The sequence below is a fragment of the Notolepis coatsorum genome (genome assembly GCF_963971535.1).
Source record: "Notolepis coatsorum genome assembly, chromosome: 11".
Lineage (NCBI taxonomy): Eukaryota > Metazoa > Chordata > Actinopteri > Aulopiformes > Paralepididae > Notolepis > Notolepis coatsorum.
The window spans coordinates 41662671-41686574 of NC_140175.1; the positions used below are offsets into that span (position 1 = coordinate 41662671).

The following is a 23904-nucleotide window of genomic DNA, read 5'->3' on the forward strand; positions in this document are numbered from 1 at the left end:
TTTCAGACCATTGTGTGACTACCTGTAACTGTTTTAGTTGATATGTTAAAATTATTTTTAAACGTTTTAAATTTTTTTTTACTCTGGTGTTTAAATTTCTGTGAATATTGTTTTTATTATGTACTGTACAATCGTCGTTTCTGTAAATGAGGGAAACCTCAGATGCTTACGATTTTAAATAAAGGTTGAAATGAAAATGAAATCTTCTCCGTGCATCTCCCATGGGCTTCAATAGAACTGGCACCAAAGTCTGGCACCAAGCAGACATAGGTATTCTGACAAGATGACCCTTCCTTATTTTATAGTTTCCTTGCCCAATACTGAACCCTTGAGTCCTGTGCGTGCTAGTATGATACATGACCTTGCTGCTACCAGAGTAGAGTTTGCCTAGGAATTTGAGTATTGATGTTTAGTTTAGTTTATTAGGATCCCCATTAGTTGATGCAAAGAGCGCCGACTAGTCTACCTGGGGTCTGACTTACAAAACATAAAGTATAAATTCAGAGAAAAACAAATAAGAAATCTAAATCAGACAAAACAAGATAGATGTTGAACATAAGCACACCAATAATTCTTATAATTTGTAAGTAATTGCAAATTCTCGCAAAACTAAGCACCTAGAAATAAATAAAAATGAGAATAAAGATCAGGGAGATGGAATTAGGGCTCCTAATTAGTACCGTCTCTCAAGGTTTTCTTTATTTTTATTATTATATAATTTTCTTTTAGGCTATGTCTATTATTTGATTTTCACAAGGACAGATACAACCACAATGACATACTGCAACTGCCTGTTGTGTTTTCAGTACTCAGTACATTATGTACATTTGTAGTATTTCTCCCAGAGGAGTGAGTTACCGGGTACCTTGAGTTGGTCTTCCAGTCGTTTCTGCTCCTGGACCGCGGCCTCCTGTCTGGCCTGCTCCTGTCTCTTCTCCTCCTCCCTCAACGCCTGCACCTCCGGCTCCGGCTCCGGCTCCATCAGCACATTAGAGAACCTCTTCACCAGCTCTGCCTCCTTCTTAGCCCTGAGATGGGACAGATATACACATTTTGAATACTTTATTTTAATCCACAGATCATTATCGCACATACATGGGATTCAAATGTTGACAGGGGTTCGAGATGCTTTTGAGGACATCTTATGATGGGTACAGAATTGTACACAAAATATATCCACTACAGGGCCCTGTTCCTCGTACCTGGCTAACTGAGTTAGCCGGATAATTTTCAGGATAACTTGACTTAAACTAGACCTTTCGGTTCCCAGACGTGCGATTTTTTAAATCACTATGGCAACAGATCAAAAAGTTTGAACCTGGTCGAGGGCAGGGTTTAGTTCAGTTAGCTGGATAAACCATGGCCATGCCCTCGGAAAGAAATGCCAGCTCCCTTCCTGAAATAATTCTCACAGTCTAGATCCCATTATACCATTCTGAATTATGTTTTTGTGCTTCGTTTTTCTAGAGGGGCCTTTTGAAATGTAAAATAATATACCTAAAATTCTGATAATAAATCATATTCAGCCTATGGATTTACTTTGTTCTAAATAATGCATGTCATATATATGGCACTCGCGAGGTGCGATACACACTATGTGGTTATTTTAATAACGTCGGAGCATTGCAAATGTGAATCCCGCAGGGATGTTTTTAATGAATGAAACCTATCGGGCGCTTGGCTCCGATTAGTTTCATATTCTCGGCTGTGGATGTATTTGCGCCCGGATTGTGTTTAATTCAAGCATTAATTGAAGAGTCTTCATGCGTGGATTGTGGATATGAATTACGACAAATCTGAATATGTGGATTGTTGAATTGTGTCACTCACACGTTATTGTGATATTGTAACTGGGATTAAAATGTTTGAGGAGATGCGCTGTTTGACGGATTTGATGACGTGGATGTGACTTGAGAAAATGAATGAGCAATTGCAAGCCTTTGACGTTTTGATGAATGCATTTGAGAAAATGCATTTATCTGTTCAAACACTGTTATCAGATGATGAACAAGAAGGTGATTAACATGACTGGTGTCACTGGTATAAACCAAAGGTTAATCAATTCAATGCATGTATGGATGATGTCCGAAACAGATTCAAACCTGATTAATAGTGAAACTGTATAGCCTCCAAGCCTCTCTGACACATTATTTCGGGGGTCGTGCCTTGAAAACTTTGGGAACCATGTATTTATATAGTACATTGAAGGAAATCGATGATTTGCATTTGGTTTATAACCTATATAGATATTAGTTTTAAGAGGACAGTATCAGTCGTGTGTGTGTGTCTCCAGCCAGACTGTGCAGATAGTGATGCACGATATATCGGCCGCTGATATAATATCGGCAGATATGGCAGTTTTTTTTGCACATCGGTATCGGTCCGATATCAAGATAGGGCCGATATAAAAAAAAAAAAAAAAATTATTATTATTATTTCTTTTACATATTTTTTTATTTTTATTCTTTTTACATGTTTTGGCCTTAAATAGTTTCAAAATATGAATAATAATTTCTGAAAATAAGTTACAAAAGTAAAAAAATTATGCGTTTGGAAAATAGCTCTTTATTTGATTATCATAAAAAAGTGTTTTCTATACAGAGATATCGACATCGGTAAATATCGGTATCGGCCAGAACAGCAATATTAATATCGGTTATCGGTATCGGCCACAATTTTCACATCGGTGCATCACTATGTGCAGACAAAAGGCCTTTATCAGCTGCCGAGGTCATTATCACCACAGCAGAGGAGTGCGTTTGAGTGGGGTGAGAGGCTGAGAGGTGTTTTAATATCAACATCGCCGTTGTCACAGGGAAGGGAGATAGAGAGACAGAGAAATCTGGGTCGTAGGTCAGGAGAAGTAGCAGTTGCTAGGGGCGGTCAGCCGTTGCTAAGGTGGACTATCGTTTATAGCTGTGAGTTTCTTGCCGTGTAAGTTAGACTAAGGGCGGAATCCACAGAGTCTTTGCACGCTTTTTCCGAAGCAAAGCCGGCGCATCTCGCTCTCAAATTAATGAAACGAGGTTGCTCATCATGCGTAACGTCGGCTTTGCGTCCGTGCAATTGGCGTATATTTAAATGAGGTAACATGGGCGGAACATGTGCCCTTTCTATGTAAATGAGCCTCTAAACGGGTGATCATGGCAGCAGTAATAGTGCAGACAGGCACGACCGTGAAAGATATTATCGAATATCTCGAAGGACAATATCAAATCAAGCGCATGCAGCGATCCCATGCAATCGTACTCATTATTTAAATATCATTATATAACGTTGTGGGCCTTGGCATTATGCTCGTATACAAACTGAATCTAACTTGTTCAAGAAATATAAAGCTGCATGGCAATAGCCTTCACAACACGTGATTTATAAATAAGGCTAAGCACTGACACAACGCGTGATTTATAAATAAGGCTAAGCACCGACACAACACGTGATTTATAAATAAGGCTAAGCACTGACACAACGCGTGATTTATAAATAAGGCTAAGCACTGACACAACACGTGATTTATAAATAAGGCTAAGCACTGACACAACACGTGATTTATAAATAAGGCTAAGCACTGACACAACACGTGATTTATAAATAAGGCTAAGCACTGACACAACACGTGATTTATAAATAAGGCTAAGCACTGACACAACACGTGATTTATAAATAAGGCTAAGCACTGACACAACACGTGATTTATAAATAAGGCTAAGCACTGACACAACACGTGATTTATAAATAAGGCTAAGCACTGACACAACACGTGATTTATAAATAAGGCTAAGCACTGACACAACACGTGATTTATAAATAAGGCTAAGCACTGACATTTCAAATGCTTGGTTCTGAGATGATCAATACAGTAAACATTTATTTCTGATATAGGTGCTGATCAGCAGTAATGCAATGTCATGATTATTATTATTCTGAAGTTATTATTATTATTAAATTAAAAATGTATTAATAATTAATTAATAAGAACTCCTCTCCATCACTATAATCTAATTATGAAATCAGATATCGGCCAGGGCTTTACAACTTAATACAGAGATTGAATACAATTAAATGGGATATAAATGGAATTAAATATAGCATTATATAATTATAGCACTATATTCTATTGTATATGGTATACATTTAATTTCGTTTCTATCCCATTTAATATATATATTCAATCTCTTTATTAAGATGTAAAGCCCTGGCCTATATCTGATTTGATAATTAGATTATAGTAAAGGAGGAGTTTTTATTAATTAATCTTTAATTTCATAATAATAATAATAACTTCAGAATAATAATAATCATGACATTGCATTACTGCTGATCAGCACCTATATCAGAAATAAATGTTTACTGTATTGATCATCTCAGAACCAAGCATTTGAAATGTCAGTGCTTAGCCTTATTTATAAATCACGTGTTGCGAAGGCTATTGGCAGGCACGCGGCTTTATATTTCTCGAACAAGTTAGATACCGTTCATAACTCATAAGATCTATTTTCTTTAATATTCCGTTCATTTTGTATTGTATTTCGTTTACTTCGTAATGTATAGAGGAGTGCAAAATAATAGAATCTTTATTGTCATCGTTGGTACACCGAAATTGAGTTTAGAGCATCACCACATACAAACACTGAATATAGCATGTACAAAATTATAATATCAATAATCTAATATCAATGTCCCAAGTGCAATAGTGCTAGTGCAAATAAACAGTACAATGGATGGAGGGGGACAACAGTAAGATTTTGGTGGGACAAAGTGGGACAGATAGATAATGTAAATTCTTTAATTAGAATAACTGGTCTTCACCGAATAGATAAAGGTTAAATACAGATTAAAATACAGAATTAGATCTCTTCACATTCGAAGGAACGGCATGTGTCGTTTGCCGTTCTTGGTTTTAACGGCAGGTTTATTTTTACTGCTTTCCATCTTGATTCCTTGATTTCTAGTTTCTTAAAAAATAATTTGGACAGCGCGCTAAACTTGACAGCGCGCTACATTTTGACACACATTTCTGCCAAGAGCGCTGTCAGGGGTGCAGAGTGCAGACTGCTCGCGAGCTACACATATTGGGCGTGTCTGCGCTGGTATCTCATCGCGCAATGTGCTTTTGTGGATAGCTCCCAGACGCAGAGCAGGCTCCACGGATGCAATTTGTTTCGCGTAATCCATTCTCTGTGGATTCCGCCCTAAGACACGAGGCGGAATCGAGCAGACGCGTTGACAGAGACTTTGAAATCCCTCCTCACCCTCGCTGGGTGGGGGAGGGGAAATAGTGACACATCATCACTAGCTTCGGCTAACAGGAAATGGTGGTTGGCTACGACGAGAGAGAGAACCATTGGATTGAAGAGAATTAAGACTGAACAAGTTTCAAGTTTCTTCAAGTTTCAAGTTTCTTTAATAGTTGTCATACAGAAGTACAGAATACTTTTGTACAAAATGCTTCTTACTGTTGCGCTCCAGAGACTGTGCATGACAAGATAAGTATGAAATAAAAACATAGTAAAAATAGTAAAAATTAGAAGTAAAAAAAGAGGTCACAGTGTTCAGTTTAGACATATGTACAATGTTCGTAGACGTAGTTACCATACAATATACAATACTGTGCAGTGTACTAATATACAATACTATATAGTGCAAGGCATAAATGGACGAGGTGCAGTTTAGGTACAATTCACAGTAGGTGTACGAGTTGTAGTGCAAATCCTTTATCAATAAATATAAAGTGTAAGTGTGTTTGTGTGATCTAAAGTGTGGAGAGTGGGTGCTGCAGTGTGTTGTTTGTTTGAGTGAGTGTGTGCGTGTGGGTGTGTGTGCTGTGTGCATTTGATGGTTGTTGCATAGTGATTATTGTTCGTTTAGCGATTATTGTTCGTTTAGCAGCCTGATGGCCTGGGGATAGAAGCTCCTTCTGAGTCTTTCTGTGCTCGCCATAAGACTCCGGTATCGCTTGCCTGACGGCAGCAGTTCAAAGAGGCAGTTGTTCGGGTGGCTCGAGTCCTTAATAATTCTCTTAGCCTTCCCCTTGCACCGCTTGTTGTAAATGTTCTGGAGGGTGGGAAGCCCCCCTCTAATTGTGCGTTCGGCTGAACGTGTCACTCTTTGTAGTCTGCTACGGTCTTTTGCAGTGCTATTCCCAAACCAGGAGGTGATGTTGCCGGTCAGGATGCTCTCTATTGTACATGAGTAGAAGTTCCTAAGGATCTTCTGACTGACTTGGAACTTCCTTAGGCGCCTGAGGAAGTAGAGGCGTTGTCGTGCCTTCTTCACAACACTGTCAATGTGTGTGGTCCATGTCAAGTCCTCGGATATGTGGGCTCCGAGGTACTTGAAACTGTTCACTCTCTCAACTGGTGCCCCGTCGATGCTGAGGGGGCTGTAGTCCTTGACCCCCGACCTCCTGAAGTCCACAATCATCTCTTTTGTTTTGCTGACGTTCAGGGAGAGGCAGTTCTCCTGACACCACTGTGACAGGTTCTCTACCTCTTCCAGGTAGGCCCTTTCGTCGTTGGCAGAGATCAGGCCCACCACTACTGTGTCATCAGCAAATTTGATGATGGTGTTGTTGTTCCGCTGTGCTACGCAGTCATGTGTGTACAGGGAGTAGAGGAGGGGGCTCAGAACACAGCCCTGGGGGGCCCCTATGTTGAGCGTGATGGATGAGGAGGTGCAGTTGCCGGCTCTTACCACCTGGGGTCTGCCCGTCAGGAAGTCCAGGACCCACTGGCACAGGTCATAGTTCAAGCCCAGGTCCCTGAGCTTGGCTATGAGTTTGGAGGGGACTATGGTATTGAATGCAGGACAATACAATACAATACAGAACGGTGTTTGCATCTGGTACTGAGGCTATGTTTATGAAAATAAACATGAGGATCTAAGGAAAGAGATCACGTTGCAGTGTCGTTTCTTATGATTACGGATTGCATTAAGGGGGATGACAAAGATGTACAGCCAGTATGAGAAGGTCGACTTCAGAGAGAGAAATAAACACAACGCAGAAACTTCACGAACACAGATGCTAAAGGTGATACTGGCTGACTACAGAAACATCTAACAACATGATACCTAAGCACATACAGTACAGATATCCTCATAAGTATCTTAATTCGTATCAATTAGATACTATTTGGGCTTGTTTTTGTCTACTTATTCTGAAAGAGTTTAACTAATTATTTTCGCTAGCACGATCTCATTCGATTATTCATTCCATTAAGCCTACTGCCAGCAGGCACATTTAAAGAAATATAATCTGATTGATTGGGGTAATGTGGGATTTAAAATTAGCCTATAGATTATGCATTTAATTGTCGGCGAGGCTATTGAGCTGTACTGTATTGTACCCATTCTGCAATCTGTTAATAAAGTTTTCAATCAATCAATTCCGTTAGAAAATCAGGATTTCTGTGATCGACACCTGCTGTCTTTTCAGGTGAGGCGGCCGCACGCAATTATCCTGAGTATCAAGTCTGGTTCGAATTAACAAGACTGAATCAGTGTTCGAGGAACAGGGAAAGCCTGGATTCAAACATCGGGTTAATTGAATCTGGATAATGGACTTTTGATCGACTTAGTTGAACCAGGTACGGGGAATAGGGCCCAGGCCACTTTTGGGGACATTGTATAAACTTACATTCATTACCTATCCCCTAACCAACAACTACATGCCTAACCAAACAAAAACAACATTCAATCAATCAATCAATCAATCAATCAATCAATCAATCAATCAATGTAAACTAAAGTTTTAATCATTCTCAACAGAATACAATAGGCGTCATGTATTTACAATGCTTGATTCTTCTCTCAGGCTGATGCCATGTCTTGGAACTATTATGTTTCTTGAAGAAGCCAGACTGATCTAGCTAGCTAGTTCCAAGATATTGCATTGGTCTGAGAGAAGAATCAAGCATCGGAAATACAGGAGCACTGTTAATATTCTGTGGATGGTTCAAATGTTTGTTTCCATGTTGTGGTGCAAAAGGTATTTTGTTACCGGACCCTTTGTACATTTTAGTTTTGTATATTGTATATTTTGTATATTGTTTGGTCTTTTGCTGTTTTATGAAGGGTCATACAGAAGCAAGCATTTTACTATAATGTACATGTACCTTACTGTATATGTGACTAATAAAACTTGAAACTTGAACGTGTGAAGCTGCTCGGCTCACTCAGAACATGGCCAGAACTTCCACTGCGGGTCTTGGTAAGTAAGTTAATGGCTATGCTTAGATTAAACTATTGGCAAATTCATACCACTTTATGTAAAAAGAATAAAAGAAATGTAAGTCAGAACTATCCCTTTAACCTAACCCTAAACATAATCACTGACCCAAAGATCTGCTTTTTCCAAATTAGGGACAAGGTTTTTGTCCCCAAATGGACAACCCGTCCCCAATCAGCTGGTCTTTAGTCTAAAATGTGTACCCGATTTGAGATTTTAAAAGGTGCAAGGATTATTATTTTCTTTTTTTTATAAACTTAAATAAATGTGCCCTTCATAATTATTTTAATCATCATTCAGATACTGTAAATGTTTTGTTTACATTTGTGATGTTTGTAAACATTGTTAACAAAAAACACTGATCTCTATTTTTAGTTATGATGGGTTATGAAAGTTAGAAAACACAGATTTTCCAACTACAAGTCAGGTTCTTCAAGAATCTATGTGCATACAGTCAAAATATCTATAGTCAAATCAATTAGATTACAGCCTTGCATGGGACCCAGATATCACCTGGTGTGCATCACAACATAAAACATCCATTATAAATCACAATTTTATTTTATTTTTTAAACGTACACTAACAGAAGTAATCTGTAAGGAAATAATCCTTCAAGTTGTACTGGAGCCTTTTACGTCACTCAGCCTTTGGCTAGTTAGACCATGTGTGCCTATGGTGCAACACTAGCCCATGCATCATCACCGACAACATACATGACTTAAGATGGGTGAAATTATGACTAACAACCACCACTACACGCATTAATGACTACAATTACCGTCAGTGGAGCAAGGTTACAGGCAGGCTCCACTAGAGTTCAATAACACAGGGAGTGCCTGAGTCAATACCTCCAGAGCAGGAAAGAATGTTTCACTGTAGCCTGTAGATACCACAGACTGACGTGACACCTGACCGGAAAGCACGCAATCACGACAGTTTAAGTTTAAGACAGGACCTACCTTACAGGTTATTTTGTTGCTAGGCAGCTGTCTGTTGAGATGAGCCATAATTAGATCAGAGAGATTCCAATGCATTTAGTTGATGCTGATGTAATTTGAGGTTTTCTTATCAGACTGGGTTGGTGCGTGTTTCTCAGCACAAGAGGAACAACCTGAATGCCAGTGTATCACCTATTCATTTAGACAGGAACTTCCTGCTGGGTGTAAAGCGAGAAATAATGATAAGAAAACGTGGGGACGCAGATGAGGGTTGCTCTCCCTTACCGGAGCTCCTCTGCCTCTCTTTGGGCCTGCTGGGCGGCCCGCTCCGCCAGGATTCCGTCACAGATCTGGTCGTAGGTTTTGTCTTCACGGTGCTCCCCCATCACCCACACCCACACGTCACTGTCCAAACCAATCAGGAATGACACGTTCCTGCCTATGGCTGGTGGATCCAACACAGACAGACATTCAGACAGTTAGTTAATGACCTACTGTACTCATTTACTGCTGCAGGGCATTAATCTGATATTTTCCCACTGGTACAGTAGGAGACACGGCGCAGCACTGTACTATGTACAGTAATGTCTCGTGAAGAAGCCTTTCAAACATAATGTTACTGATTATTGATTTATTTTTCTTTCGCCCAAGGATGTAAAACTTGTAATCAAAAGTCTTCTGAAGACAATCTGGACAATAGCACAGGTACAGCCTTTTCACTGTCGATACCGATTCAGAGCACTACAATTAAAATAGCAGCAGATACTTGGAAAAGAGATATTGAAATATAATACATTTTCTGCATGGTGTGGATATCTACAATGCAGCATATAAAGTAGTTTTGCTTAGGTTTCTGACAGGTTTCTGGCTCTTGGTATCACTTTGGACATTTTCTCAGAGACCCTAATGTAGCCCGATATCTGCCTGACATCCAATAATAACATCAGTATACTATCAACGCATCCTGTCAGATATTGGCAGTTTTTTTGCTAATGTGTAATTATATGCAAAAAAATATCCATAAAATCATTATCTATAAATCTACCATATCTATCAGTCTATAATTCCATCTATTGTAAATTACTTTTAAACAGCGTCTTGTACTTATCTACTGTGTTAAAACTATCTATTGGTTCTATGTCTGTTCATACTCTCTGTAGGAGACGAAAGTCTGTGTTCTAAGAATGTTGTAATCCAATCCTAACTAGCTGACGATACCTATTTCTTTATGTAGACACCTGAAAATGACTGACTATTATTCAATGTGTCTAACGCTAATTCTTTGCATTCCCTGTGTTCGCGAGGACGTTGTGTAACCGACTGACCGCTCTTGATCATCCCTATCCTGACATTGACACTTAACTGGCTGATCTCTTTGATTCTCCCCATCTTAACATTGACACTTCATAGTGGGGACAGGATACAGGTGCCGCCAGGGGCGCTGGTGGTCACGTTGGGCAGGGAGACACAGGTGAAGAAGGATGGGTTCAGAGCGCGGTGCCGAGGGAGGGGCTTCCTCTTCATCGTTTTTCACAGAGGGAGGAGGACGCACGGAACGGGAGCTCCGGAGATTCAGCACGCGAGAGATAAACTCAGTTACAAAGCGGGTTATTAGAAGTATGCGATAGTTTAGCGTTTGGTTAATGTGGAAGAGACATTGTGAATGAACCAGCAGACGAGCGACTGCCGAAGACCAGGTGGTAGATATTGTCCACCTTGCGTTAGCTGTGTATAGGCGTCATGACAGGGGGTTCACCACGACCCACAGTTTAGCTTCAGTTATAGGCTAGCACCACAGTTTAGCCCGCGTGTCGGCCACCTCTTCAGCCCAGCAGCGGACGTCACTACACTGCACGCTCCTCCAGCCCCTCCAAGCCGTCACCTGCCCAGCATCTACACCGCCCCGCTGCCTGTTATCGCGGGATCTCCCGACGGCCATCTTACCACACGGACGGTTGGTGGTGAGAGCAGGCCCGCCATCTTGGATAAGTACAGTGGCGCTCCGAGTGCTGAAACTTTATCGGTAGACATTTCCACTGTGTGGTGCAGACTCTCTAAGGGCGAAGATAAACGGTGCTTTGAACTAACGCTGGCAGCAGTGTCTAGGGGCGCCCCGACCATTTATTGTTTTGGGGGAAAAGCCGGCTTTAGATAGGACTTTTATTTGCTAACGTGGGCCCACTGTCAATTTCTTTTGAGTGTACTAATAACGTGTGGTTCTTTATAAAAATTCCCATTGAACTCCTTTACTCCCTACCCTGTTCCCCACCTACAGCGAAGCGGAGCAGTAGATAACCCTTAAAAGGGAAGAGGTCATTACTGTGTCTGTAATATAGAGCGAGAGCACTAGGTGCCCAGTGTGGAAGTAGCCTTGATAGGTATGCGATAACGTGTAACGTGTATAAGCTTCAGTAAAGGAGACGTAAATGGGAGCACTGTGTGTGTGTGTCTTTAATGTGCATTTTGTCTAACCCTTTTCTCTCCGGGTAATGCTCATTATTGTTTAACCCTTTCCCCACCCCCTGCCTATAGTTCATTGTGAAAGGTCTCCACTCATCATTAAGGAAGAGTACTGCTTTGGGGAGCGAATATATCATCCATCTTACTGCCATCGGGTGTGGGAGGGCTCAGGAAGTATTGGGGGGAGTGTGGGTGTGTGGGGAGCTACTGCTGATCGCCCTGGAGGGCAAGAAGGACCAGAGTACCATTCCTAGGTCAGTGAATCCTAGGCCCCATCCACTCCTGCTGCTCGACCTCCACTTCAACATTCCTGGCCTACAGTCGGGACCCAGCTGGACGTGTACAACCACTCCCATAAAGCAGGGATAATCCACCCTGCTACATTTAGGTCTTGTGTCTGTCTTGTTTCTGATTCTATTCTGAAGAAGCATTTTGATTGGCTTATGGACAAGATGCTCAGTCTTTATGTTCTGGGCAGACTGTCAGGTGTGTATACTCTGCCCGTTGCAATGTAATTTCCTTGCAATGTCTCCTGTCTAATTGCTTGATTCACTTGGAATAAACCGCTGAAAGATGTCTTCTACCTTTCATTATTGGATATTATTGATAACCTTGACAATTTGGATATTTAACATAGTCAGATATACGAGTAAATTTGGGTAAAGGCCAGACGAGATTATTTGACCATTTATACCCAACGTGATGGAATATATCACGTGGGGCTATATTATAATATTGTGGGGCGGCGTGGCTCAGGGGTAGAGCGGGTCATCCAATGATCGAAGGGTTGGTGGTTCGAATCCCGCTCAAGCCCATGTCCATCCCACTGCCGTTGTGTCCTTGGGCAAGACACTTAACCTACTTGCCTCGTATGAATGTGTATGCATGTGAATGAATGTTGGTGGTGGTCGGAGGGGCCGTAGGCGATGATTATTCGCCACGCTTCCGTGAGTCTGCCTCAGGGCAGCTCTGGCTGCAATTGTAGCTTACCACCACCGGTATGACTGTGTATGAACGAATAATGGACTCTGTAAGCGCTCTGGGGTCACTGGGGTGTCACGAAGAGCGCTATATAAATCCAATCCATTATTATTATTATTATTATATCTCACAATCCCTATAACGTCTGGCTATAAAGTACCCTTCTTGGTCTTCTTCTGCGTAGCTTCCTCCTTCTCCAGCCTGGCATCCCTCTCCTTCCACCTGCGGATCTGCTCCTCTCTCATCTTGAAGAAGAGGGTCTGTTTCTGCTCCTCGTTCAGCTCCACCAGGAGCTCCGGCTCGATGCACATGGTTTTTAGGATCTGCTGCAGCATCCTGTCTTGCGCGTTTCACAGTGGGAAGTGGGAATCAAAGTTATCCGTTCAAGTGTGTTGAGTCGTCAAGAGTTTACAACAATGTGCCCAGGCATGTGCACACATAGAGCCCAAAGGGTGCTCGATCACCTGCCCTTTTGTGCCTTTATTGATTGAAAACTTTATTTTTTTTTTAAACTTAAATTTCTTTTTTCATTTTTTCAACAACATACATAGACAACATTCATAGACAATACACAGTACATAAATTAAAACAAATAGACAAAAAATGGGTAAAGAAAAAGTGTGACATGGGTCCTTCGGTCCCTTCTACATTTGCATTATGTTATCATATCACTCGATATCGATAATTATCTAAATTGTTATAAGTTAAAAAAATATATATATATATTTTAAATTAATTAAATTTTTTAACAACAGATGTATGTTTATTTTGCAGCAATTCTTTGTCGTTGCCGCCATCTTTAGTGTTACAGCCCCTCACACTCCAGTTCTCAGGCTGCAGCTGGTTTGAAAGCGAAAGTAAACAAGCTTCTCTGCTGGCTGTGGCTCCAGGGGAGTTGAACAGTTCTGGCTCTGCTCGTTTCTTTTCCATCTTTTGGCGCTTTTTTGGTGGACAAACCACAGCACATGTGCACCGTGACTCGCGACTGGAGACTAGCTCTGCTAGCACACATACTGTAGCCTACTGTGTACAGACTGTTTCAAACTGTATTTTAAATTAGAAAGCAAACAAAATAAAAGAGAAAAATAAATCTCAATTTGGTCAGTATTGTCATTTGGACAAGCAAAGCCATTACTTTAAGTAGCAGGCAAGAAAGACAAGTCTGTCCACTGTCTCTGGGTTTAAAACTGGTCACACAAAAAATAAAAAATAAAAATATTCCCCCCGATATCGATTATTAAAATATATCGCGATATTTATCGTTATCGTTTTTTCGCCCAGCCCTAAGCAAAACTGTACATTGGAATATTGACAAAACCATACTTGGTCATTTACTGTACATTGGAGGGGGTTGGGTTAGGACATTTACAGGGGCCAGTTTCGAATTGCAGTCTCCCGTAGGTGTTCTTTGAGAGTTTTTGAAAGTGGGTAATGATTCACATTCCTTTACAGCTTTGGGTAGGGCGTTCCACATTGATGTGGCATAATTGCGAAACGTGTTTAGTCCCTTGTTTGAGCCGAATCTGGGTTTAACATGATTTGTGGAGCTCCCTCTGGTGTTGTGATCGTGGTATTCACTGACCTTTGGGAAGTATTTTGACATGTACATGGGTACCTTGGTCATGTAGTGCATCTTGTAGACCAGGCCCATTGCAAGTTGCTGTACTCTGTCGTCTACTCTAAGCAGGCATGCGTTGTTCATGGGACGGGGTAGCACGGTGTGCAAGCTCACTGAGTATTAAAGATTTGAGCAGAAGCGCGTGCACGCACATGCATGGTTGTGCGCGCATGCGCGTGCACTCAAGAACGCGCTGCGCTCGACTCGGCTCGTCTGTTTACCTGCCTCCCGGCGCTACCTCGCATTATCATAACAATAGCCGCTAGGCCGGTGTCTTCAACCACGTCTGGACTCTTTGTGATGTAAATATGGAACGTCCCAAGTTGCTGCTGTTCACAGAGTGCACCGTTTGGAATTGACAACTGTCAACGTCATTATCCTGCGTGCCGGCTCAGTCCATATTAACAACGCAAGCCTGACTCTAAGCCATCCTAGGTTGTCAAAGTGGGCAGGGGTGAGGTGGGTTCTAGGAGTAAGGTCAAGCAGTAGTCTGACCAGTTTGTTTTGAGATGTTTGTAATTTTGTTTTTAGCGCTTTGGGGTGTCCCCTTTTTATGCCAAGTTTCTTTTTAATGGAGATGTATGGGCCTTTTAAGTCAGTGATAAAAGGGTCTTTCAAGGATAAGTGAGGTCCTGCACAGATTATTATAGTTCAATATTCAATATTTGATCACCAAAACCCCCCAAAAGGCATAAAAGGGGGCCCCCCGCCCAAAAAGTGCCCCCAAAAATCGGGCTCGCACTCGCTTCGCACAGGCACAGTGCCCTTTTCAGCATTTGAGCACCTGCCCCTCTAAAATCCTGTGCACGTCTCTGAATGTGCCCATGGCGGTGCAGCCGCTGGCGCTGGAGCTGAAAGGGTAGAGAAACCATGGTAGCCTATTATGAGTAGTAAAGTGGACTTGGACTCTAATGTATGACGTTTCCTTCTGACAACCTTGGCCTACAACTGCTCAGTGCATACGCTACCGCAGTGGTTGCCAAAGTTTTGCCGACTTGTCATGATGGACCCCTCACACACACTAGTCCAAAATCACACATCTGGAAATAAATAATTGATAGTGTTAAATACGATTTTGCAAAGGATTACATGGCGACGATGGCGTATATGTGTAGAAGGGAGAAATAATAATAATAATAATAATAATAATAATAATAATAAATTTAAAATATATATATTTAACCGAGAACCCCATCAAGGACCCCTGCTGGGTGTCGCCGGGCCCCACGTTTGAGAAACAGGGCACCACTGTATTTGATGAGGAAATGACACATGGTACGGCAAAGTTTACTGTATGCAAACCATTCATGCTTTTCTAAGCACAGAAGAACGCACAGGCCTAACAGAATAGACTACTGCCTAGTGTTATTAGACACGGGACTGATGCTGGGTGTTTCTTCAAAGCTGAACTCTTCAACCAACTTTGTGGGCCTACGGCACGCCTACTGCATAACATTTATGGTGTCATTATACGACAAATGGTCGTTTGTCTTCAGCTGCCAATTGTTTCTCTTACCTCTATTTTCCAAGCAGATACGACAAATGTTGAAATAGAGTCAGCCAAAGGTATAAATCACTGTCGAAGTGTTTATGCGTCGTTCCCCTCGTTTCGTTCTTCTATATGTCACGTAATGAGTCAAGCCGCTTCGAACCACTGGACTCTGTCAAATCTGGCTATAAAGCTATGTTATGTTTTCCATGCTTGTTATTCCCTATATTACTTCCGTTGTTGTTTCCTCAATAATAAGTCAACTGCTCTACACAAGAAACAACGTCTCCGTCAACTTTCGCGAGAAGACACTCCCAATGCATGTTAACCACCGCCCCTTGCACTCATCAAGCTGACAAGCAGGTAGCATGCTTTCAAATTTGAAAGTTGTCTGGCAGTATACACCTGCACGCAAATCTCACCAAGGGAGAGTTGTGTTGTGCATTCGTTGTAGTGTGATAGGAATGGATACATAATTAAAATTTCATACGATAAAAATGAATAGTCTGAACATAAGTAACCTAACACCTATATTTTAAGAAGTCTTAACGAAACAGACTAGGCTATGAATGGATGTGCATAACCAATATTGTTTATGGTTGTAGTCTATTTGCTAAAAGAAAACTGCATTACGTTTAAGGTGAATGAATGAATGAATGAATGAATGAATGAATGAAAACTTTATTTAACAGATTGCAGAATGGGTACAATACAGTACGGCTCAATACATACAATTGTTAAGGGGATGCAGACCTGAGAAAGACGTTTGTCTTGTTTCCATCAGGGTCCCCCATTTTCAATTCATATAGGTGGTGGTGGACCTGGTGGTGGTTGATTGATTGATTGATTGATTGATTGATTGATTGATTGAAAAGTTTATTAACAGATTGCAGAATGGGTACAGTACAGTACAGCTCAATACATACAATTGTTAAGGGGATGCTTACATTGTTTACATCAGGGTCCCCCATTTTCAATTCATCATAACATTATGACACACACGACATACAGATAGACAGTACTGCTACATTGGAATACTGACAAAGCCATACTTGGTCATTTACTGTACAACTGGGTTAGGACATTTGTAGGGGCCAGTTTCGAATTGCAGTCTCCCGTAGGTGTTCTTTGAGAGTGTTTTTGAAAGTGGGTAGTGATTCACATTCCTTTACAGCTTTGGGTAGGGCGTTCCACATTGATGTGGCATAATTGCGAAACGTGTTTAGTCCCTTGTTTGAGCCGAATCTGGGTTTAACATGATTTGTGGAGCTCCCTCTGGTGTTGTGATCGTGGTATTCACTGACCTTTGGGAAGTATTTTGACATGTACATGGGTACCTTGGTCGTGTAGTGTATCTTGTAGACCAGGCCCATTGCAAGTTGCTGTACTCTGTTGTCTACTCTAAGCCATCCTAGGTTGTCAAAGTGGGCAGGGGTGAGGTGGGCTCTAGGAGTCAGGTCAAGCAGTAGTCTGACTAGTTTGTTTTGAGATGTTTGTAATTTGGTTTTTAGTGACTTTGAGGTGCTTTGGTACCATGAGGTGCAAGCATAGTCGTAGTACCCTTGAATGAGTGCTACTGCCAGAGTCTTCAGGGTATTCTTGTTTACCAGAGAGGAGATCCGGTACAAGAATCGAGTTCGTTGGTTGACTTTTTTTATTACATTGGATGCCATTTTGTCACAGGAAAGATTAGCCTCTAGGATGGAACCCAGGTAGGTAATTTCATCTTTCCTTGTGACAATATTGTCACCCACTGTAACTGAGAAGCCGTCGGTCTTGCTGAGTTTGTTATTTGAACCGAAGAGAATGGACTCTGTTTTGCCCATGTGTAATGATAGTTTGTTGTCGGCGAGCCATATGCAGATTTTGCCTAGTTCCGAGCTGAGGGTTTTTTCAACCTGTAACTTGTTCTTGTCAGAGACCAGCAGGGCTGAGTCGTCCGCAAACAGGAACAAGTTGCAGTCACAAGCTGATGACATGTCATTTGCATAAATTAGGAACAGTAGCGGTCCTAGTATGCTTCCTTGTGGAACACCACAGCTCACTGGGAGGGGGGGGGGGGATAGGGTACCGTTTACCTCCACCATCTGTTCTCTCCCCTCCAGGTAGGATTGTATCCAGCTCACTGATAGACTATCAAAACCAATTGCTTTTAGCTTGTCAATCAGAATGGTGTGATTCACAGTGTCGAAGGCCTTTTGTAGGTCCAGCATGACCATGCCGCAGTATTTGCCCGCGTCCACCTCTTGTTTGATGTGGTCGTTCAAATAGAGAAGGCATGTGTCAGTGGAGTGGGATGATCTGAAGCCAGATTGGAATTCGTAGATTCGATTTTTTCCCGCTAGGTACTGTTCGACCTGTTCGTATACTATTTTTTCCATGACTTTCGAGATGGATGTAAGGATAGAAACAGGGCGGTAGTTGCCTGGGTCTAATTTGCTGCCCTTTTTGTGCAGGGCTGTTACTCTCGCAATTTTGAAGTCCTTGGGGACGTGTCCCTGTTTTATGGAGAGGTTTATTATGTGTGTGATGACTGGGGTGATGGCGGCTGCTGAGTCTCTGAGGAATTTGGAGGGGATGTTGTCATGGCCAGTGGCATGTTGTTCGGTTGGAGGGCGCTCAGTTTTTTGAGTACCTCTTCTGTAGTTACCATTTCCAGTTTGAAGTTGTCTTTGTGGACGCCTAGGTTCTTGTAGTATGCTACTATGTGTTCTACCCCATACTGCCCTGAGTGGGAGGGTAGTTTGTTTACCAGTGTTGTGGCTATGTTTGTGAAGAAAGTGTTTAAGTAATTGGCTACATCCAGCTTGTCTGTGATGAGCGTGTTGTCCGTCTTTATGTTTATGTTTGAGAACCTGGTTTTAAGTTTTTTACTGCAGCCTAGTTGATTATTGAGTAATTTCCAAAGTTCACATGGTTTATTTTTGTTTTCCTCAGTTTTGTCATTGATGATTTTTTTTTTGCAGTTTTGATCATGGAGTTTACATCATTTCTTAGTCTGTTTCTTTCTAGTTTGAGTTCAGTCACGTGGGCTTGGAGTTCACTGCTCGTGCTTTTGGTAAGCTTTGACTGACTTTTACGATCCTCAGAGCATGGTGCAGTTAATGGTGGCACGGTGGTGTAGTGGTTAACACTGTCGCCTCACAGCTAGAATGTCCTGGGTTCGATTCCCGCTTGGGGACCAGGTTGCCATCTCCTGGGCCTTTCTGTGTGGAGTTTGCTTATTCTCCCTGTGCTCGCAAGGGTTTCCCCTCCCGATAAGATAAACCCAATGGAAAAACATGCACAACAGATCGCTAACGCTGACGAAGATGGGCAGGAGCTCTTGTCTGCTCCCAGCTGCCCTTAAGGGGAAGGATGACGGGATAAATAAACAACTCACTGTAGCACCCACTTTACAAACTTTAGACACTTTAACACACTTTATATTTATTGGCAAAGAGATTGCACTAAAACTCATACCTCATTGCACCTCGTTGCACAGTGCACCTTAGCACCACAAGGTGGCACCACAAGCTAAGTTGTACCTCATCTGCATCCATTTCTGCATTGTATTGTATTGTAATTGTACTCAGTTACCTTCTCTACTCGGCATTGTATATTGTATATATGTGTAACGTATGGTATCGTGAAGCGCAGTCAAGAAGGGCTGGGGTGAGTAGCAGTGCTATGGGTTAAACTCACTCTCACATCCTCAAATGACAGATAGACACGTTGGGAAGTAGTGAATTCACCTCTTGTTGTTGCCTGTGGTGTGGGAGACCGGGGTTCGAATCTCCCTCGGGGCATCGAAGTTTGAGGTGACGTTGTCACAACCGTTACATATATTGAACATTTTTGTTTTGCTTACACTTGTTTACGTACTTGACTTTCTATTTTATACTTATTTCATACTTTTATCTAGCACACTCTCAGGAGCAAAACAGAAAGAAGCATTTCATACAAAAGTATTCTGTGTTTCTGTATGACAACTAATAAAGAAACTTGAAACTTGAAACTATTTGGGAAGCCTCTGCTGTATATGAGACAGTTTCATGCTCCCTCTCAGCACCATCGGGTGTCACCTTTTCCGTCAGCCAGTCTTCATCCCACACTTGGAAATTAAAATCTGGAATAACGTGCAAAATGATTGTGTAACACATGGCTGAGGACTCCAGCAGTTCTTATAAACAGGCGTGGCAGAACATAGAGAAATTTAGCTTTACTTTTGTACACAAGATGGTGCTCTTGTAATGTCTTCCAGGAAGGAAGACACACCGTGTGTAGCCTATACTTTTCTCAGCTAACATCTCACATCGTGTAAACACAATGGTTGGTAACAAACACAGCCCAGGTATTGTGTCTTTCCTTGGGATGTGTGTTGTGTATAATAACACACGTCCTGTTTAGTGCATATTGTAATTCAAAATCCTTTGGATGGTTGACACTGTCCTGGTCATGTACTTGGTAGTAGGCCTACTTTGGCTCCTGACGTAATTCTCATTAAGTCCTTTACATCGTGACTGATAATTATGGTACTTCTCCCTTCTATTCAGAGGACCTTGCTCCAAACAGCATTGTTCACAGATGAATGGGCCAGGAAACAAGTATTAAGTATAATACTATTTGTTTTGTTTATTCCTCTCAAATGTTTATTCAGAATTCTATTAGAATTGACGACCGTGACATCATCAGTAGACTGTTTAGGTCTGCAAATTCTAATCACACAGGTTGACCAATGCTGTACAAAATGGTTAACGATTAATGTAACCTACGTCAACAGTCTTCGATTTGTACTTTTGCACACACTTATGCGGCCTCATCCTCAAATGGTGCGACATAAAAGCCTATGTGAATTGTTGGACATTTCCCTTTAACAGAACACGTGTTATTGGTTGACTAATAAGGTGTAATTGTGTTCTACATGGAGCACAAGGGACCCAAGTCAAACATTTAAAGAGTCACATTTATAGAAGTCATTCACCGGTTCTGGGGAGCCTCCTATAAGGAGCATGAAACAGTACACCTGGAATAGTAAATTGGTTAATTTTATTGTTACAGAACTGTGATTTAGAACAAAGCAGCTTGATTAACTTAACCAACAGGTGTCAAGTCGATTCTTTGTGGTTAGGGTATATAGGGAACAGATGTGCTGATGTTTCTACCTTTCTACTGTAGCCTGATGTCGTCCCCCCATCTCTGAAACCACTTGTACCCCCGCTGACCTGGGATCAAATCACACCAGAACCTTCTCTCCTGTGTTTCCCCTACCCCATCTCCCTCTCAGCCTTCCTACTGTTTCAGAAAAAAACCTGAAAAGTTTCCCCTCTCACTAAAGAAAAAAAGGGTATTGCTCTGAACATATATTTTGCTAGAGGATGAGCCACAAAGTCACTGGTAAATAAAGAACATCAAACCACTGACCTTTGCTAACTACCAGTTTCCTAACGTGATCTCATATGGTTCCCTGAGGCAACCCTGCTGCACAGTGCTTGCTTGTGTTTTACATTGAAGCTTTAGTTTTAATTTTCCCCCTCCTCCTCAACACAAGCCTATCTGGACGGAGGTACCTTTAGGCTGCAACATCTGCCTTTGAGAAAGTCAGTGAGGAGGAATGCAGATATTCTTCATAGTTTTAATTAGGCATTTGTTTACAAAACATATAGATGAGAATAGCGCTGAGCCGGGGCTCAAAGGCAATACCCATTTCCTGAATCCGCGTTTCAACGGAACTCTATAATTTGCCTGCGTTTACACAACCGCTGATCATATCGTGTTGGTACATGAGGTTGTTTTGGAAGTGCTATCACAGAGCAATTACAAGTGACCCCAGACAGTTAGTGCACTGGTGAGTGTTTGATGTTAGCTGAGTTTAGGATTCGCACAGAGGCCGAGGGGACATTCTTGTTGAGGGCCCGGGAGAGGGGCCATTTGACAGAGGAGATGGACGGTGGAGATGTACCGGGCTGAGGACCTCTTATCAGAACATCTCTGACAGCAGGGAGATACGTATGAGCTTGGGACGTGCCGCTAAGCAATATGGCTCTGACTTACTGAGAGATGCTTCTTGAATCTGATTACAGCTTCTGCTTTTTCTCCCTACGACTCTGCACTTGCACTTGGCTCCGAGAGAGCCTGAGTACGTCTTGCATTCTAAGTTCCTCATTTTCACTTTCGCAGAGGGGGAGTGAGCTGTTTAAAGTGTACCAATCTGTGCACTTTATCTGTATACCAATCGGTGCACCAGCATACAGTAGGGACGCCTTGAGAAAACATTGTCTCAGAGGGAGCATGGCTAAGCTGCTCAAATTCATAAGTCAACCAACCAGTCAAGCAATACATTCATTCAATATATTCAATTTAAGACTTCCATTGCAATCTATCATGTCATCCATACCAGTCATAGAGTAGCCTGATTGGTCAGGTCAATCAGGACAGGATATGCAGTAGCAGGGTTTAACAGTTGTGACCCTGACCCTGGTCTCCTTTATCTCTCCTGTTGACAGATGAGGGCACAAGGGGAAACCTTGGGTCAGTGGTGCACAGCTGTCAGCATGCCTGTGATTTATGACCTCTGACCTCCTCTCAGTAGGTCTGTACAAGCCTGGTGTCAATGTAACTAAAGCAGAACAGAATATAATATATATAGAATAGTGGGCTACTTCATTATCTCAAAAGGCATTTATCTTGTACATATAGTGGAATGGCATTCCCAATGTAACCAGAAGACAAACATGACAAACTATACACTCATCTCTCTCTCTGCAACGCACGAGTACACAGCATTGAATTCAGAATGTCTGTTTAATCAAATTATGTCATATGACAATGTGACTGTGACCCCTTTCAGTACAGAGAGCCTAATTAACCCACATTAAACACAGCAAGCCAATGCCTTCTCGAAGGAAATCAGAACTGTTTGCGTGGCCCAAAGAAAATAGCTCATCAAACCTGACTAATACAGAGGTCCCTCCCTTCAGATTTACATTTCTAGGCCAAAGCCCTGCAATTATGGTCCAATGTGGAGAACGTTTGCTGGTGTATTTATCTTGGGTTTGAATAAGGGAAGTTAAAGCACCAATACGAGCCTTGCCAAGACATATGCATGCAGGTGGCAGTGGGTGGAGGTCGTCTAGTCTTTCTTAAACCCACTACCTCAGCGAAAACACATTTTCTTATGATAGCAATGGAATATTGAGTAATTTCTATGCTTTTTCTTAATAATGGTCAGTGCAGTATGGTAAAGTGGGTTTCAACAATTCAAAAAACAAATCTGACTTATCATGCACATAATCTCACATACCAAAACTATTAACCTTTTTTGCGTACATTCATTTAGTTAATCTAAATGAATGTAGTTCCATCTACACCATGTCATTGAGCTGTAACAATTCTGATCACTGAAGGACATACAGTAAAGGTATTCAAACTCATTAACTCTCAATAACTATGTGCAAAATTGTTGAGAGTTTTGGTATATGTGTGAAATTATGTGCAAAATAATTCAGCATTGTTTTTGTGAAGTATGTCTCGATGCTGCATAATTTACCATGTACTGTAAGCAGGGGTGTAGCTCCAGATTCTGGGCCCCATGAAAGAATGTATTTGTAGGCCCCCAGTGAATGAATTTTTTTTGGCCATTTTTTTATTGATGAAAACGCATAATATGGTTTTTACCTATACATTCGGATCAGCAGTTCAGCACCTGCACTGTTGGTGGGTGAGCCTAGTAAAGGATGTCGCATTGCGTTCATCTTCAATGAATGGACCAATGCAATAGTCTACCAAAGCCCCCCCTCTCTCTCTATATATCTCACACACACACACACACACACACACACACACACACACACACACACACACACACACACACACACACACACACACACACACACACACACACACACACACACACACACACACACACACACACACACACACACACACACACACACACTTCAGAAACAAACATAGTATCAATGAGAGCATCAATAATACACCTGAGTGATGTCTAGTAAAAAAAAATTGGGCCCCCCCCCCCCAGTGCTGGGCCCTTGGAATCATCCTAAACTACCCCCCCCAGCTACGCCCCTGACTGTAAATCCCATCTCTGCTGAATAAACCTCCACGGTACAATTAACACACCCACCAGAACATGTGCACATCAACAGGGGCGGTTCTGAGATTGGCTGGGTTAGATCATCGTAAAAT

At 41.8% G+C, this 23904-nt stretch overlaps 1 protein-coding gene across 2 annotated transcripts in view; it reads right to left on the minus strand.

Annotated features, from left to right (window-relative positions):
- Positions 1-15977, minus strand: part of sh2d4a (SH2 domain containing 4A) — a 64321-nt gene extending 48344 nt beyond the window's left edge. Inside the window, exons 1-4 of one of the 2 annotated variants that reach the window (XM_084324022.1) lie at positions 15742-15977; positions 12768-12943; positions 9452-9611; positions 866-1028 (exon numbers count right to left, since the gene is read on the minus strand). In XM_084324022.1, the coding sequence (XP_084180148.1) occupies positions 866-1028; positions 9452-9611; positions 12768-12942 (498 nt within the window). In that variant the 5' untranslated portion in view covers position 12943; positions 15742-15977. Of the gene's footprint in view, positions 1-865; positions 1029-9451; positions 9612-12767; positions 12948-15741 lie in introns of both variants that reach the window. The other variant, XM_084324021.1, reaches the window with a different exon arrangement.
- Between the last annotated feature and the right edge of the window lie 7927 nt (positions 15978-23904).